At 38.6% G+C, this 18,387-nt stretch overlaps 1 protein-coding gene across 18 annotated transcripts in view; it reads left to right on the plus strand.

The window, feature by feature from the left end:
• The window catches only part of Anks1b (ankyrin repeat and sterile alpha motif domain containing 1B), a 1,022,809-nt gene that overhangs the window by 391,646 nt on the left and 612,776 nt on the right, over window positions 1-18,387 (plus strand). For all 18 annotated transcript variants that reach the window (XM_036169508.1, XM_036169510.1, XM_036169509.1 and 15 more), the window contains exon 11: window positions 3,075-3,211. In XM_036169508.1, the coding sequence (XP_036025401.1) occupies window positions 3,075-3,211 (137 nt within the window). The remainder of the gene's footprint in view (window positions 1-3,074; window positions 3,212-18,387) is intronic.

Below are 18,387 nucleotides of genomic sequence, written 5' to 3' on the forward strand. Positions count from 1 at the left end.
TGTGTGTGTTATTAAATTTTATTTTCCAGATCAGAATATTATTGACCAAGTTCATCAGTGTCATATATTTGTAATATATGAATAATGTATACCTACATTATTGGTAGATAACGAGTACAGAGTGGTCCTTATTCACTTTACCGCTCTCTTATTCAGGATGAGGCTGACTGGTTCCTCTATGAAATCCCAATGGGAGTGACAGAGACCCAAGTGTCATAGAAAGATTAATTATTGGGTCAAGAATCTCTGGAGCCCTGCTTCTCCACTGCAGATGCAGCTCTGTGCCATAGTATCCTGGGAGCAGTGTCTGGGGACATGTTGCTTATTGTGATACTTGTAATTGTCTTGTGACAACATCCTTTTTTAAAAAATTTTATAATTAATTTAATTTTACATATCAGCCACTGATTCCTCTGTCCTCCCTCCTCCCACATCCCTTCCCCTTCCCCCAATTAACCCCCCATTCCCACCTCCTCCAAGGCAAGGACTCCCCTGGGGATTCAGCTCAGCCTGGTAGATTCAGCTGAGGCAGGTCCAGTCCCCTCCTCCCTTTACCTAGGTTGAGCAAAGTGTCCCAGCATAGGCCCTAGGTTCCAAAAAGCCAGCTCATGCACTAAGGACAGGTCCCAGTCCTATTGCCTGGGGCCCCCTAAATAGTTCAAGCTAAACGACTGTCTCACTTATCCAGAGGGCCTTAATAAGTTCCATGGGGGCTCCTCAGCTATTGGTTCATAGTTCATGTGTTTCCACTAGTTTGGCTATTTGTCTCTGTACTTTTTCCAATCATGGTCTCAATATTCTCTTTCTCATATAACCCCCCCCCCTCTCTCGCTGATTGGACTCTTTGAGCTCCACCTGGGGCTTGGCCGTGGATCTCTGCATCTGCTTCCATCAGTCACTGAATGAGAGTTCTATCATGACAGTTAGGGTGTTTGGCCATCCAATCACCAGAGTAGGTCAGAATCCCAGGACCAGATGGTTTCAGTGCAGAATTCTACCAGATCTTCAAAGAAGACTTAATACCAATACTCTTTAAATTGTTCCACACAATAGAAACAGAAGGAACATTACCAAACTCCTTCTATGAGGCTACAATTACCCTGATTCCCAAGCCAAACAAAGATACAACAAAGAAAGAACTACAGACCGATCTCCTTCATGCTTTCTTTCAATGTGGTTGGATGAATGAGAAGAATGAAGGGTGAGAGGAAAGAATCAGAACAATATGCTATCATCCTGCTAACTAATGCTTCTAGTATTTCAATATTTACCCACTTAGGTTACCTCACTTATTCTAGGATAATTAACAAGTCCATATCATCTATTAAATCTTAGAAGGGTGCTCTGGACAGTTCAAAACTTTTTATGAATGATCCATTTAATTTAAATGTGCCACATTTGAATTTTTGATTCATGATTCCCCAGTGAAACTGAATTAATTGTATGTGTATGTGTGTTGTGTGCATATGTTTGTATATGTGTTCATGTGGATGTGTGCAGGTGGATGTATGTACATGCATGTTAAGGCCAGAGCTTCTCTTCAGGTGTCTTCCCAATCACTTTTCTCCATCATTGTTGAAAAGTGGTCTCTTAGTGCACCGCAATCTATTTACTTGGCTGTGCTGATTGGACAGTGATTTCCAGGGACCCTTTGTTTCCTCCCCGACCCCACTGAAGTGCTGGAATTACAGATACATGCCATTGCCCCATCTTTTACGTGGATGTTAGGGATCTGAATTCGGGTGTTCGTGCCTGTGCAGCAGTCACATTACTGACTAAACCATCTCCCAAGGTCCTGAGTTGCATTTTCACCTGATGGACACAGTCTTAGAGGAATTAATCCTCTTTCTTTGTATGAATGAAGGCACCTTCATAAATTATCCCTGTTCACTTGCGATTATAAGCAGTGGCCATAACACAGAGAAACATGTATATATATAGTAAACACAGTCTTAGTCTAATTTGCACTAATTCATCTGTCTGCGACATAAAATTATTGGGACACACATGTAAACATAACAGAAATCAACTTCTTGCAGATATAAAGTTGTAGTAGTTTTCATTAAAGGTATGAAAGACTGCCAGTTTATTATTAAGCTGATAAACTTTGTGTGCTAACCAAAGTTACGCTGTTTTCCACCCATTTCAAAGTACTCCAGGCATTTCCAAACTGTGCCTCTGATATTATTTTCTTTAAGTATAAATTGAAAAGGAAAATATTGCACAAGATGCTGAATTCCAAGTTATTTCTTTTAAAACTTTCTATTCTTTCCACTGTCAAATGCTAAACACCAAGGAAAGTTCATTTAGATTTTGAATTTTCATTTATTTTAATTTTGAACATATAGGCTTATATGACTATCCAGTAGTGATAAATTTATGTTTTATACAAATGTCAGGTTTTTTATTAAAGTTCTATTATTTAGGAATGCCTGGGCAAAGTTATTTTAGGGGCTTGAGTTTGGGTTTTAGGAATCAAGCAGATACGAAATTCTTTCTTAATAAAAATGAGCTTTCATTAGAAAAATTATGGGAAATGTTAGCCAGACATCCTATTGAAAAACTGTATTCATTTTCAAAGTAAGGTTGTGGTCTTTCATATAGTAGTGGTAGTATTAAGAGCTGTGGAGGAGCTGGGCGGCGGTGGCGCATGCCTTTAATCCCAGCGCATGGGAGACAGAGCCAGGTGGATCTCAGTGAGTTTGAGGCCAGCTTGGTCTATAGAGCGAGATGCAGGACAGGCACCAAAACTAAACAGAGAAACCCTGTCTTGAAAAATAAAAACAAACAAACAAACAAACAAAAAGCTGTGGAGAATCATCTACCACTGTAAATTGAATATTGCTAATTCAGGTTGGAACAATACTACAAGGGTATTCACCATCTTAAAGGAAAACAGAGCAGTCAGTATATGTTTTCTTTAAAATACATCACTGAGCATATTCTTAATTATGATATTATAATTGATATCAGTTTTAAGTTGAAATCTCAACTCACATTCACAAAAATAATTCCCAAGTCTTGAAAGGTAAACAGACTGATTAAGTTCATGGAAGTTCTATTTTTATTCACAGATAATGCCTCTGAGGTAGCAATTACTGCTCCAGGAACTGGTCACCATAGAAACAGCTCTACAGGCCCAACACCTGACTGCTCACCTCCATCCCCTGACACTGCCCTAAAAAATATTGTGAAAGTTATCCGACCCCAGGTAAGTAAGTACCCAGAATATCATCATGTGCACTGTAACGTTTGGTTCTGAACCTGTAAACGTTTTACATCAAGGCGGGGGCTATTGTGTAATGTATAATAGATTTTTTTTGCATTAAAAGAAGAGACTCAAAACAGGCTGATTGTTTCCTACAAAGTTCATAATAGACACTGAGATCTCTATTAGTTCTTGGAACTTTTGTATTAGGAGAAGGATTAAATGCAGCTTAGAAACATGGCTGTTTTGCATTTTCCTTTCAGCACTTGAGTAATGACGCCGTGGTTCTTGAGCTGCTACTGTGTTCTGAAGCTTTTCCTGGACAAAGTATATTGTTTGTGCTCGTTTCTCTGTCCTCAACCCCAGTGAAATTTATACAGGTGCTCTCCATTGCTCCATCTCTTAAGGCTTCTAAGACGGTTGTGTTAGGTACTGCACCCTCCTCCTCCATACTGTCCTCCAGTGTTCTCGGTCTTGGTTATCCATCCTTACCTTTTGTTCTTTTATTTTTCCCTTCCTGTCACTGTCTGTATGCTTTCCCCCCTCATCCCCTTTCTCTTTCTGTTGGATTTCCCAGTAGGCGGTTTGCAGGCAAGCTTTAGAAATATCATTGGGACAAGCTGTTCTGTGATATTTCATTGAAAATAGCACTTATAAAGCTGTTTGCATTATATTTTTTGCCAACAGATGGACCTAGAACATGGAATTGGTGGTGTTCTCAACCTGGCTCATTCTGAATGGGCTTCATAAAATCCAAGAAAGGGGCACTTAGCATCCAATCAGTGCCTCTCAGCATTTCTGAGACATAGAGCATGAATAAAATCTTGAGCCAATCTGTAGTGTGATCTTATGTCTAAGACTGTGTAAGCAATGATTTGTTTTATTAATAACGTTCTTTGTTATAACTTACTTTAGATTATTTTATGACAGTTCTATCCTTAGCAGCAAATAGCATTTCAACTTCACATATCCAGTATAGTTTGTAAAAGGCTTTTGTATAAATTATGTCATTTAAACTTCCACTGATTCCCAGGGAATTTATAGACTAGTGTTGTAGATAAAGATCCCGGGGTTCTAATGGGTCAAAACTGGCCATCTACTGGGGAGTTCCTTTGCTTTTCTTTAATATAGTAGCTATTTCAACTCATCTTACTCAGAGATTAGTGTGAGTTGGCTCATCTTTATGATGATGGAATTTATAAGTTTAGCATTGTTTAGTCACAGATTAACGTTTTATAAAACCCCAGTAGCAGAGTAAGAAAATCTTTTCAAACATTTCACCTTAATCTACTTAATTCAAGAAATAAACACTAAAACAAGATTCATGAGGTGAATTTCTCATTTGTTCTCACTACTTCTCTATGTAAGTGTTTTGATATTCCTATGTAAGACTTCTTGGTGATTCATGAATGAAAAACAGATTCCTTGGAGATACTGGATAAGGAATCTCGACCAAGAGAGAAGAATAATTAGTCTTTCTCAGGGATGAACCTGTTACTTAGTTATCCAATGCCAGGGGGTCCACCCTGAAATCATGTACATGTAAGCAACACTGAGTGGACTCAGCTGTTCGTACACACACACAACAACAACAACAACAATAATCATAGAAAAAGAGGACATGAACTTGGGGGTCTTGAGGAATCTGGGAGGATTGAAGGAAGGAAGGAGGAAATGATGTAATTATATTTTAACAAATTAAAAAACAAAACAGAAAAGAAAAAAAACCTTCTTGCTTATTGTGGTGGTATATGCTATTAATCTCAGTACTTGAGAGGCAGAAGCAGGAGGATCTCTGTGGGTTCAAGGCTAGCCTATTATCTACATGGTAAGTGAATTTCAGGCCGACCTGAACTCTGAAAAACTAATCTCTACATGTTTTCATTCTGGTTAGATTATTTAGTAAACTGAAGGAAACTAGAGATAGCAGAAATACCATCTTGACTCTCTCATTTCTCTCTGTTCTTCCTATGACTTCTGAGTTCTTTGGTCCTCAGTCACTATAGAAAGAAGGAAGCAGAAAATTCGCATGGAAGTAATTATGAAGGAACATATGGCACTACTACTGGTTTCTTTCTTTTTACTGAAAATGGATTCTTTTCTCATACACTACATCCCGTTTACAGTTTTCCCTCTCTCCACTCCTCCTAGTTCCTTCGCACCTCTCCCCTCCAGATCCACCCTTTTCTGTCTCTCATTGGAAGAGAACAGGCTTCTAAGAGATAACAACCAAACCTGACAGAATAAAATACAATAATATAAAGCCAAACCCAGCACACCGAGGTTGGACAAGGCAAACCAACAGAAAGAAAAGAGCCCCAAGAGCGGGCACAAGAATCAGAAACCCACTCAGTGCTGTGGATTATTGATTGATAAATAAAGTGCTGATTGGCCAGTAGCCAGGCAGGAAGTCTAGGTGGGACAAGAAGAAAGGAGAATTCCTGCTATGAGGAGCAGGATGTAAAATACCGGTAAACCTCAAGCCGTGTGGCAAGGTATAGATTAATAGAGATGGGCTGAGTTTAATTGTAAGAGCTAGACAGTGGTAGGCCTAAGCTAATGGCTGAGCAGTTTATTTAATATGAGCTTCTGGGTGATTATTTTATAAGTGGTTGTGGGGTCTGTGGGGCTGGGCAGGACTGGAGAAAACTCCAGCTACAGACTTGTTCTCACAGTCAGGAGTCCCATAAAAATACTAAACTGGAAGCTATATTACATATGCAGAGTAACTGACAGACCGGTGCAGGCCCTGTGCTTGCTGCCTCAGTCTCTATGAGCTCATATGCACCTTGCTTAGTTGATTCAGAGGGCCTTGTTCTCCTGGCGTCCTCCATCCCCTCTGAGTTTTAAACTCTTTCTGCCTCCTTTTCTGCCAGTTTTCCTAGCCTCTGAGGGGTGGTATTTGTGGAGAGCTCCCATTTACAGCTGTGTAGTTCAAGGACTCTCTCTGTATGTAATGTCTGGCTTTAGGTTTCTACGTCTGCTTCCATCTGCTGCAGGAGGAAGCTTCTCTGATGAGGAATGGATAAGGCACTTACCTACAAGTATAGCAGGATATTATTAGGAGTCAATGTACTGATACTTTTTGGTTTTTTAGACTAGTAGGTCTCTGGGCTATGTAGTCTCTGGTTCTTGGTCACCCAATCAGTGTTGGGTATGGGCTCTCTCTTGTGGAGTGGGCTTTAAGTCACATCAGACATTGGTTGGCTACTCTCACAAGTCTGGTGCCACCACTGTTCTAGCATATCTTGCAGGCAGGGCAGATTATAGGTCAAAGATTTTGTGGCTGGGCTGGTTTCCATGTTTCTCTCTCAGTAGTCTGCAGAGTACTTTCTCACACCAAAGACACTAGAATGTAGGGCTGAAGGCTCCATGTAGGCACCAGCTGGAATTCTCCATGTTCAATCAGTTGTGTGGGTGTTGTCCTTGGCAGTGGGGTCCTGAAGTCAGTTTGAAGAGAGCAACCCTTTGTCTTAGCATCAGTCTAGTTGTTTGGGGATTTCCATGGGACCCTTCCCAACCCCCCACCTCACCCCTGTCTTGGCCAACAACTCCATTGGATGCAACCCAGTTCTGGTACTAGAAGCCTTGTTTGGTGACAAGAGATGGCCAGTTGGGACTCCATATCCCCCATTGTTAGGAGACCTCATTAGGATCGTCTTCATATACTTTAGGAAGGTGCTACTGCATTAGTTTCCATAAAGTCCCTCAATTCCTGCTTGACTTTTCTCAAAATCTCTCCCTCAATCCTACTTCCCCTCCCCCTCCCACCTGACACCCCTATTTCTGTCCGACTTGTCCCCAGTCTACCTTTAAAACCTATTCTTTTTCCCTTTCCATGTGTTTCCCCAGTCCCTTCCTCTATACCTACTCTTTCTGGGTCTGTGGATTGTAGGTTGGTTATCATTTATTTAATGGTTAATATCCACATATAAGTGAATGAATGCATACCATATTTGTCTTTCTGGGTCTGGGTAACCTTACTCAGGATGATGTTTTTTCTAGTTCTATCCATTTCCCTGCAAATTTCATGATGCTATTTTTTTTAACAACTGAGTAATACTCTGTTTTGTAAATGTACCACATTTTCTTTATCAGTTTTTCTGTTGAGGAACATCTAGGCTGTTTCCAGTGTTTGGCTATTAAAAATAAGGCAGTACTAAGAGCATAGGTGCAAAAAATATTCAATAAAATATATGCAACAGAATCCAAGAACACATCAAGATCATCCACCATGGTCAAGTATGCTTCATCCAAGAAATGCAGGGATGGTTCAATATACAGAAATCAATAAATTTAGTTCTCATTATATAAACAAACAGAACGAAAAAAACCAAGTGATCGTCTCTTTATAGAAGAATATGCCTTTTACAAAATTCAACACCCTTTCATGGTAAAAGTCCCGGAGAGAGTAGGGATATAAGGGACATACCTAAAGGCATTTTACAGCAAGCCAGATGCCAACATTAAATTAAACAAAGGTCTGCTGGTTTCAGGAAAGGGCTTGGAGACCTGAGGGTATGCAAGGAGCATGGATATATGGTAGAACAGAAGACTCTCCAGTGTGAGCTCCTGTAGTCAGAGCTGGGGATGAAACATTGTTTCTCAGGAAAAGACAACCATTAGTTAGTTTATATAAGTGCACAAGTTTCATTCTCTAAAGTGCTTGCTGATTTTAGCTTTTCATCTGGAAATGCAAGAAATATGGTTGGAATCATTTGTGGGTATTCAGCGTCCATTTACTAGTAAGAATTTTTTTAAGTTAGAAATCAAAGCTATGGTCTAGCTAATGCCAGGAAACAGTTCTACCATTGATCTATGTTCTATTAACAACATAATCGAAGTTTCACTTTTAAAATTAGAGTTGAGAGACCTTTAAGTTCAGTTCCCAGATATGATGGAAGGAACTGGTTCCTGGAAGTTGTCTTCTGACCTCCACATGCCCATCATGGTACATACACATCCATACTCACTCCTGTACACACCACACACACACTCACACATTTACACACCACACACACTAACACACATGAACATACACACACACTAACACACATGGGCATACACACACCTGAACACACACACACACGCACACACACACACAGACAACACACACATACACATGAACCCATGACACACACACATGAACACAACACACATGTACGTACCATGCACACACACATTCATACATGTACATACCACACACACTCATACATGTACACATCCACACACATACATATTCACACATGTATAAACCACACACGTACACACTGCACAAACTCGTACACAACACACACACACACACACACACACACACACACACACACACACACACTTAACACAAGCTTTGAAAATAAAAGGATAAATACAAACATTATGAATTTGCATGCCTTTGCTTGCTCATTCTTTGACCCTGGGAAGAATGTGTGAATAGGGGAGATGGAGGAGAAACTTTACCTTACTCACTGAGAACAGATGCTGCTTAGGTAGCACAGGCTGGACCACTTCTTAGTCTCTTTATCCTACATGGAGAGCCATTGCACCCACGGACCCCTGACACTCTGGGAGAGATGGAGCTAGGCAACCCTGCAGGTGTTCTGAGCGTCTTAATTTCTTGCAAGCCACAGACTTTCCCAGTGCTCTGTCGAGTTTGTTTTTGTTATGCAGGTTTGTTAACCGGCTAAGTCACAGCTGGCGGCTTCACATCCCTGCTTGATCTCCTCACCTTAGTTTCTTTGGGTCCTTTCATGCCTTAAAAGCCTCCAGATTGTGAAACATCCAATTTTTAATTAATAAGAACTGAAATATTTATAGGCTACTGGCTTCTCTTTGTTTCTTTCAAGAATATTAACCTATAAGGCTGAGTTTTTCTGTTTAGAATAACCCATGGGCTTCTACTTGAAAACAGATAGATTTTTATACTTGAAAAATCTCTTTTTAAAAATTAAGTGGGTGTATTGACATGCCAATTTTCTTTCTACTAAATAATTATGTGTTGCTGAAGTTTGGCTTTTGTTCCTAAACTGACATATAAAATTGTGTGTATTTGTAATGTACAGTAGTATGTGTAGATGAATACATACTTTGTGAGGTGGAAAAATCTATCTCCTTAATAAATGCATCCCCTCCCATCATTTTTGTATTAAGAACATTTAGCATCCTCTCTTAGCTTTGTGTATATGGTATATTGTCACGTACATAGCCACCATGCTGTACATAGATTTCTTGAAGTTACTTCTCTTAGCTAACTATAAATATCTGTCTTTGACTAGCATCTTTCAAAATGCCCCGCCCCCCCCCAGCCACTGGTACCTACTATTCTGATCTCTGCTTCTATGAGATTATCCATTCCTATATTCCACTGAGAAGGGAAATGATACAACAGTTATCTTCAGTGTCTCGCTGCACATCACTAATTGTCAGGGAAATGCAAATTGAAACCGTAATGAGATACCATCTCATTCCTTTAAAAATGGCTGTTATCAGAAAGAGTAGGGATAATAAGCATTGGCAAAGATATGAGAAAACTGAACTCTTGCACAGTGTGAGTAGAAATGTAAATGAACATAGCTATTATGGAAAGCTGTGTGGAGGCTCCTAGGAAGCTAAAATTATGACTACCAGATAATAGAACTTGCCATATGGTCCAGCAACCCTACTCTTGGGCATAGATCTGAAGCCAGGATGTCAAAGAGAGATCTGTGTTCCATGTTTGTTGCAGTACTAGTCAAAATAGCTAACATAGAATCAGCTTAATGATTCAGCAGTGGGTGAATGGACAGAGAAAATGTGGTGTGTCCACACAACAGGAAAAGATATCCAACCATACAAAAGTAGAACCTCATGTCATTCTCGGAGACCCGTATGGACCTGGAGGATGTTAAGTGAAGTAAGTAAGATGTTTTTATTTTCAGTGTTTCCTGGTAAAGAACCTCACCACTCTTCCAATAAAACACACAGGCCTTAGGAGGACAGCTTCACACTTTGTCAACTGCACTGTAGGTGTGATCTCACCCCAAGCAAAGGGAGTTCTGCCATCACTCCATTTCCTCCTGACCCTTGCCAAGAAATTCCCTTCATTTCTGCCTCACAGATGAGGACTGTGTTATTTTTGTGCCACAGATTAAGATAAACTTCTATTAGACTTTATATAAATGGAATCCTACAATTCCTGCATTGGTTGGTGTGCATCATCATCTGGTTTCTTTTACTCAATATATACTTTTGAAACTCATCCATGTTTCTGCTTTTAAAGAAATAAATAGTATTCCATTGTATTAGTATTAATATACTACAATCTTATATATGTATATATGTGTGTGTGTATGTAATGTATGTATGTATGTATGTATGTATGTATGTATGTATGTATGTATGTATATAAAACACTGGGTTGGTGCTGTCCATATATACCTGAATGTGAGGTCATATACTGGGGCATGAGCAAACTACTAGAGGCCACCCTCCACAGAAAAGTGAGCCTCCTCCTCCAGGAGCCATCAACTGCTATAGCTCCTCAGCTGGGCTGGGAACTTAGGAGCTGCTCTCAAGGCATGTTGGAATGTTTAGCTAATTTGAGCTGTGCAGGTCTTGTGCAGGTAACCACAGCTGCTGTGTGCTGTGTTGTTTATCCTGATGCATGAATATATTTGTATATTTTTATAGATGTATGTTTTTTATGTAGGTATGAGTGGAATTGCTGGATCTTGAGGTAGATAATTCGATGATAAACTGCCCTATAGTCTGAAAGTAGTCATCCCATTTTATAACCTCCAATAGCAATACATGACAACTAAGCTTGTTAATCATTTTTATGTAGCCATCCTATGCATGTGAAATGATTTATCACTATAGTTGAGTTTAAATGTTCTGGTGACTAATGACGTTGAATGTCTTTTCTATAACTGTTGCCCGTTCTTATGAGAAACTCGTCTTTGTTTTTAATGGAATTTTTCAATGTTTTGGTTTATAGTGATTCTGTTTACATTCTCTCATTATTTGAAAAGATTTGGATTCATTGTCAGACACATGCATTGTGAATATTTCCCTCGAGTCTCTAACTTGGCTAAACATTTTCATGTGTGTCTACTGATGAATAGACTGTTTCAAGTAGATGAGATGCAATTTGTACAATTTTCTTTTGTAGTTACTGATTTTTCTCTTGTCCAGGATATGAATGCATTTTCTCATATTTTATTCTACAAGAGTTTTTTCTCTTACTTAATATAAGTTAAGATTTATAATCTACTCAAGTTATTTCATATGCTATGTTAGGTAGGATCAAGATTTGGTTTTGACTACAAAGATAAAGACTTTACTCATCAAGCTAAATTAATAATTTGTAAATGTTAAATATTTTTACTTCCTAATTATTGTTGGTACTTGGAAAATCAATTGAATTTTATATTGTATGTTTCATTTAAAGGTATAGTTTGTTTTGTTCTTATAAACAATACTTTCCCCAGGGTTTTCTTATGTCAATATAAGATAACAATAGTTCACTTTTTCTTTTGTAAATGTGTGTTTTTTTCTTCTTATTATGAATGTGGTAGAAATCATTGTTGGTATGTTAACCCTAAAAATATCTGCCTTGTTCCCTACCTTTGGAAGAAAGAATTCATTTTCTGTACATGCACTATAACGTAAGATACTGTTTAGGGGTATTTTACCCCTGGCTTGCTGAGAATTTTTAACATAAAGGGTTGTTGAAATTTCACCAACTGTTTTTTGCAAGTGATAAGCATATACTCCACCCTTTTTTCAATGATATAGCAAAATACATCCTTTGGGATTTCTTTGTTTCCAGGTGCTAGAGTTCAAATGCAGGGTCTTAGGAGTGCTGGTCAAAAGTCCATTCACTGACCTACATCTCCATCACGTGTATTTTAACTCCTTTAAAAAACACATTAATATAACTTTGCACTTATGGAATAATGACTGTGATGTGTTATTTTATTTCTGTAATGTCGAATGCAGGGGTGATTTGGATAAAGCATTCACAGTAGACAGATGCATTAGATGTAAAGGCATCAAAGATGATGGGTAACTTGGAGAGAGATTGACTGTGTCTGTGAATTATATTGAGAGATAAGGACAGACTTGAACAGAGGGTGACTTGTGCTCCTGCACACCTGCCCATGATGGACTCTATTTAGATTAGATGATATAGCGGCCTAAAGGAAATCAATAGTTTTGGATACTCTGTGTGCTCATCAAGCTAACAATAAGAAGGTTAATAATTATCTTAAAATGCCATCACTTCCTGCTCTTATTAAATAGAATCTTGAACTGAAATGATATAAAACTCTTGCCAAATCTAGAATAATATTTTGCTGGGCACTGTGGGGTTATAAAATACATATGTTAAATCTTAAAATTAGAAATGAGAGTGGGTATGTAAAAAGCCAAGTCATATAACTCAGAAATAAAAACCCAGAATATTGCAATGGATTATAACAAAAATAGATAAAGGATAAAGTATCTTCAAAGAAGCAGCTTCAAAAATATTTATTATTAGATATTGAACCATTTCTATTATGGAGCATATATTTCATTTATTTCTTACATAAATGCTATGAGATTGGTAGTTTTTGTCTTTATTTTAGTAATTGGGCCTGAGGCTTAGAGAAGTTGAATCATTTTCTCAATGTGACACAGCCCATAACTGGAAGAACTCTGAATTCCTAATGTCAATAATCTTTCTATTAATGTTAATTAGCTCATTGGGGAGAAAATGATCAAGGTTATACAGTTACATTCCAGAGGGATAAAGTTTGAGAAGAGAATAATGGACTGGAAAAAAGGAAGAGGAGCAGAAACATGGAGGGCCAAAGTTTATAGCCCAAAGGAGGGAAGCAAGGAGGCCCCGTCCTTCATTTGAAGGCTTGCAACAGAAGCTGTGTGAGAAGAGAAGGTTGCCAGTAGAAGAGAACAATGCTATTGAAAATAATAACCTAGGAATCTTCGGTAAAACAGAAGTTTGGAAAGAAAAAATTGGAAAAAGAAGTCACCTAGACCCACCAATTCACCAGCAATTCTCTACAAATTAGGATTGCCTAGGAAATTTTTGTAAAACATAGTTAAGTCCCATACAAAGCCAATTAAATTCATCTGAGGGCTAGCACACAAGGTCCTGGACCAACAATGTAGTATAGACTGATAAACCTTTTAAATGGAAAATAGAAATCAAAACTCCAGTGACAACACAGCCCAGGGGACTGTATAGCTTAGCAATCAGCATGCATGAGTAACTGACTCAGACTTGTGACCTGCTGCCTCTTCCTGCCCTCTTGAGAGAGTGTCATACTGTATATGACTACCTGGAAACAGATGAAAATTTACAATTCTAGGTATGGTTTCTAATTGTGCCATTAGAAAACTGAGAAATTATTCAATTCCTTTGCAAGTTGGAAACTGTCTACACATTTAACCCAGTTTTCCAATGTAAGTTACATAGAGGAAACTCATGGAGGATCATGTGAAATGTTTACCGATTGGTACCTTCATCTTATAATCGATAGAGGCTGCATTCTGTCACATGCCCTCTGTGTAACCTTTCTGACCTTCTGTTTGTCAACAAAGTGAGGGCTGTGGTTTCCCTGCCTAATCCTCACGAAGGCAGTGAGGCCCAAGGCAGTGATTAATGAAATATTGGCTACCATAATCGCAACTTCAGCTCTTCGAGTACATATCTGAAAGCCTTTCTGAGTTCTTTTGATCATCTGAATCTACCCAAGAGGATGTTGACTAAATATGGCATGGTCACAACTTCCAGCATTTGCAGTATCAGCATCAGAAAGCCTCACAAAGTATAAACTCTGGGAATTAGGAGTGTCAGGAAAACCACATAGGAAACTATTTGTCATTTACATTTTCCGTACATTAAAAAATACTTATTTCCCTTCCTAAGTTATTTTTATTTTGTGGCCAAATTGTCATGGATTGCTACATGCCATTAACATTGAGGTTTTAAATTTTTTTCCTAGTCAGTGTTTTCCCTTACATTGCATAAGGATATCACTGGGTGGCATTTTTTGGCATGCCTTTTCCGTTAGACATGTCTAGGAAGTCTGCATAGATAACAACAGAGTTCTTCAGGAAAAATTTCCTTGAAAAAGTAGTACGTCTAGAAAGTAGAGTTGTCATTATTTCCTTAATGGCATAGGTGGTGGATTACAATTTGGAATCTAATTGTATCAATTCTAACTTGTTGATTGTTCTGGGTAAAGTTTCCTATTGCATTTGCTCCTAAAGTCACAGGAACTAATGTGACAGACAACTCAGTTAACAGTATACCTAATATATGAACCTGTAGCCAATCACTTTAGCTCCCAATCTTAACTGTTAGAAAATCATGGAATTTAGCAATGCCAGTGTCCCAGATCACAGCATTCTTGATTCATTCATTCACTAAGCATAATGGAATGCTGGCCATATGCTAGGCATCTTAAGTAAAGATTTGAATGTGACAATGACTAAAATGTGTATTCTTTCCTAAGGAAACCTTGAATGAAGTGGGAGCCTGTTCTCTAGAGCAGGCTTTTTGAATTTCATTAATGGAATTCACCGATCAAACGCCCAAGTTCATCTTCTGCCCTCCCCTCATCTAGGTCTGTGCCATCCATATATCCCCTTACCTCCATTCCAACACAGAGGCTGCATGCTCTGAGTTTATATCTCCAGCCCTGGCCACTTCCCTGAACTCCATTTTCATATTCTACAGGTGCCACTAAATACCAGTGGGTGTGTCCAATAAGCATCTAGAGAAAAACAGTGCTAGGCTTCATATTAATGGCACCCCATCTGAAAACATTCCCCCATCTTTAATTCCTTTCTTTCTATACATCCCATATTCAACACAACAGCAAACTGTCTAGGATGACCGTTCTCAGAATGTGTCTAGCCTAGTTGGTAGTATGTAATGCTCTCAAAGTCTATGATGTTTTAACTGTTTTCAGATTAGTAGAAAGATGTTTCACATTTTTTCCATGAGTGCAGAGTGGAATTTTTCAGAAGTTGCATGGTATGTATAGCCTCTGGTGACTAATGGACTGTCCACCTATGCACTTACATTTATAACTAACTCAGTATTGGTTTTAATATACTAAATATCATTGTAATATAGTCCTCATGAACAAAAATGCTGTAGTATTCTCAGGAATCTATATAGGTGAGAAGGTAGCTTGAAACCAAATAGTTTGAAAGTCAACCCTCTCTTTATTTATTTTCGTACCCTTTCTATTGCATATGCTCGTTGTATGCTAGTAATAAGTTTAATAAGTATATTTTAACTCATCTATTCACTAATTCAACGTCAACACTCTATTTAAATATATTTCTTAAACCAGACCCTTATTTTTATTGCTTTCTCCTTTTTTTCTTTAGTAAGAAATTTTTTATTCATTTTACATACTAACCACAGATCCCCTGCTTCCCTCCTCTCAATCCCTCCCAGCCTCCCCCCTCCACCTATTCCCCATTCCCTCCTCTGAAAAGCCCATAGGTAATGGGCTCCAAAAAGCCAGCTCGTACCAGGGATGGATCCTGCTCCTGCTGCCAGGGGCCCCTTAAGCAGATCAAGCTACACAACTGTCTTGATTATGCAGAGGGCCTAGTCCAGTCCCATGCAGGCTCCACTGCTGGTGGTCTAAAGTTCATGAGTTCTCACTAGTTTGGTTTGGTTGTCTCTGTAGGTTTCCCCATCATGGTTTTGATGACCCTTGCTCATAGGATCTCTCTTCTCTCTTCGACTGGACTCCTGGAGCTCAGAACTAGGCCCTTCTTACTCTCTTTCCTGTGTTACTTTTCTATAAGCCATTAACACCTTCTCTCTGGAACTCTGGAAAGTCTGTCTGCCCTGTGTTTTAGCATTAATCATTGTGCCCTTGCTGTCTTTTCACAACTCAACATCCAGCCATATAAATCATGTCACATTCACCTTATCACTCTTCCATTGCAAAGGAAAGATATACAGCATCATGGGCAATTGAGTTCTCTCCTTAACACCTTACACTGCTGGTTGCCTCTCTCCTTAGCTCATTTCACTTCGCCATGCTGTCTTTCCCGAATTGCCAAACAGCTCCTACTTTAGGTTCCTATTATTGATTGTTGATTTTCATGGAATATCTAAATGGAAACTTACATGGCTCATTATTATTCTTCCTTCAGATCGTTCCTCAAATGCTACCTAGTAAAGGATGCCTTCTTTCTTGAATAGAAGGTAGCTGTATGTCATCTCTGTCTTCTTTATGCTGTCTGCCCTCATAGCATTTTCTATTTGACTTAGCATTGTATTTTTCTTACCTTGCTTTCCAGTTTCAATGGATGCTCTATGAGAATTGGAACTGTGTCCTTAATTTTAAAAAACTTAAATCTTCAACCCCAGCATGTAGACCACTACCTTATACATAATTTGTATTATTTGAACTAATTAACTGAGCATAGTCAAGTGAATGGCAGAAAAAAAACATTCTGTGGGGAGAGTACTAAAATTGGATTTTATATTTGAACAAGAGTTAACTAGGTGAATGTGTGTGTGTGTGTGTGTGTGTGTGTGTGTGTGTGTGAGAGAGAGAGAGAGAGAGAGAGAGAGAGAGAGACTCTGTGTGTGTGTTTGTGTGTCTCACAGAAGAAGAATGTGATGAGCAAGGTAATTGGAGTCCTTTAACTTAATGCAGTGCAGAATTTATTATTGGAACTTCTAATAAATCAGGAGTCTACCCTCCTCTCAATCAACATCCTATTATTTAGCACTATTTATTACATGAGTAATAAATGCTCTCAGTAAAAACTTTTCATGGTCACCTATTTGGAGATGTACAGGTTTAAACTTTCTCATTGAATGAGTTTTTACATACTCGCCCCCACTACTGACTCTGGAAACCCATTGGTATATTTCACAAGTAGTGAGCCACAAAAATCAATTTGAGAAATATGATCTAGGTTATCTTATTTGTATTTCTATTGCCAATCTTAACAATTTTATTCTGGTTTGATTTTGGTAATTCACCTTGCACACATTCACATTATTGAGAAAGGAAGCACCCTGACTCAGCAATAAATACATACTTTATTTGGTATGTTACAGAGTGGTATGCATGCAGTCTATTCTTAAATCCTTGGAACAACCGTGTAATACAGATAGAGCTATTATGATTCCAATTTTATACATGAAGAAAGGCACAAAAGTATGTTGATTAGTTATGCTGTGTTGAAAACTAAGTTCTAAATCAAATTTGTTAAAGGCCTAAAACTGAAAAACAAGTATCTGGAAGGAATTATAGATTCCCCTGTGAGCAGAATTATTTTAGCACTGTCTTATTTTATGTTAATTTGATAAGTCTTAAACATATTATTATATACAGAGTCTGAGGAATAAAACACTGCACACTGTTTGAGTGTGGGAGCCAGATGAAACCCCCAAATCTCCTGGATTTCAAACCAAATGAGAGATGAGATACAGGTGCTAGAATCACAAATGTCATACAATTTTTTTTTTTTTTTTATCATTTTTACAACTGATTGGGTAATGTTATTCCAGGTATGTGGCTGAGTGTACCTTGCTGTAACTTTTCTCTTGGATTAGGTACATATCCCAGTTATGGGCATAGCTGGACAACCTGTGGGGTGGTTTTATCACAGAAAAGCAGAAGACATGTCCGTTGCTCTGGAGAGTGGAGAACCAAAAGAGGCAGTTAGGAGCATGCTCAGTTTTAACCTCAAATTTACTTGCTAGCTGAATACTTCTAACTCTTTAGGGGAAAATAACTGAAGACTGGGAAAATAGCAAGAATAATACTCTTCTCGTGGAAATAGGAAGCCAGAGAACAGCAGTTGAGCTTAACGATGTGAGGACAACATGTGTCATCTGGTCAAATGACCCAGAGTTTTGGAAGGGATTCATGTCTTTTTGCAGCATCCAAACTCTGCTTCTCTAAAAGTTTGTTCCTCCTTCTCTTATGTCAGTTATTCTTGCTCTGCCTTCTACTCAATTGCAAGCCAGAAATCTGAGTCACTCAGGGCTCTTCTTATTCCTCCACTCCCTACATCTAATTAGCCACCAAAGCTTGTCAGTTTTGCTTCCTAAATAAGACTCAAAACCTCCATCCTCTACCTTCCCTTCCTGTCTGAGGGCTTTTGACTTTATTGCTGAAATAATTCCTCTGATGGCTCCCTAGCTC

The sequence above is a fragment of the Onychomys torridus genome, chromosome 20 (assembly GCF_903995425.1).
Source record: "Onychomys torridus chromosome 20, mOncTor1.1, whole genome shotgun sequence".
NCBI classification, from domain to species: Eukaryota; Metazoa; Chordata; class Mammalia; order Rodentia; family Cricetidae; genus Onychomys; species Onychomys torridus.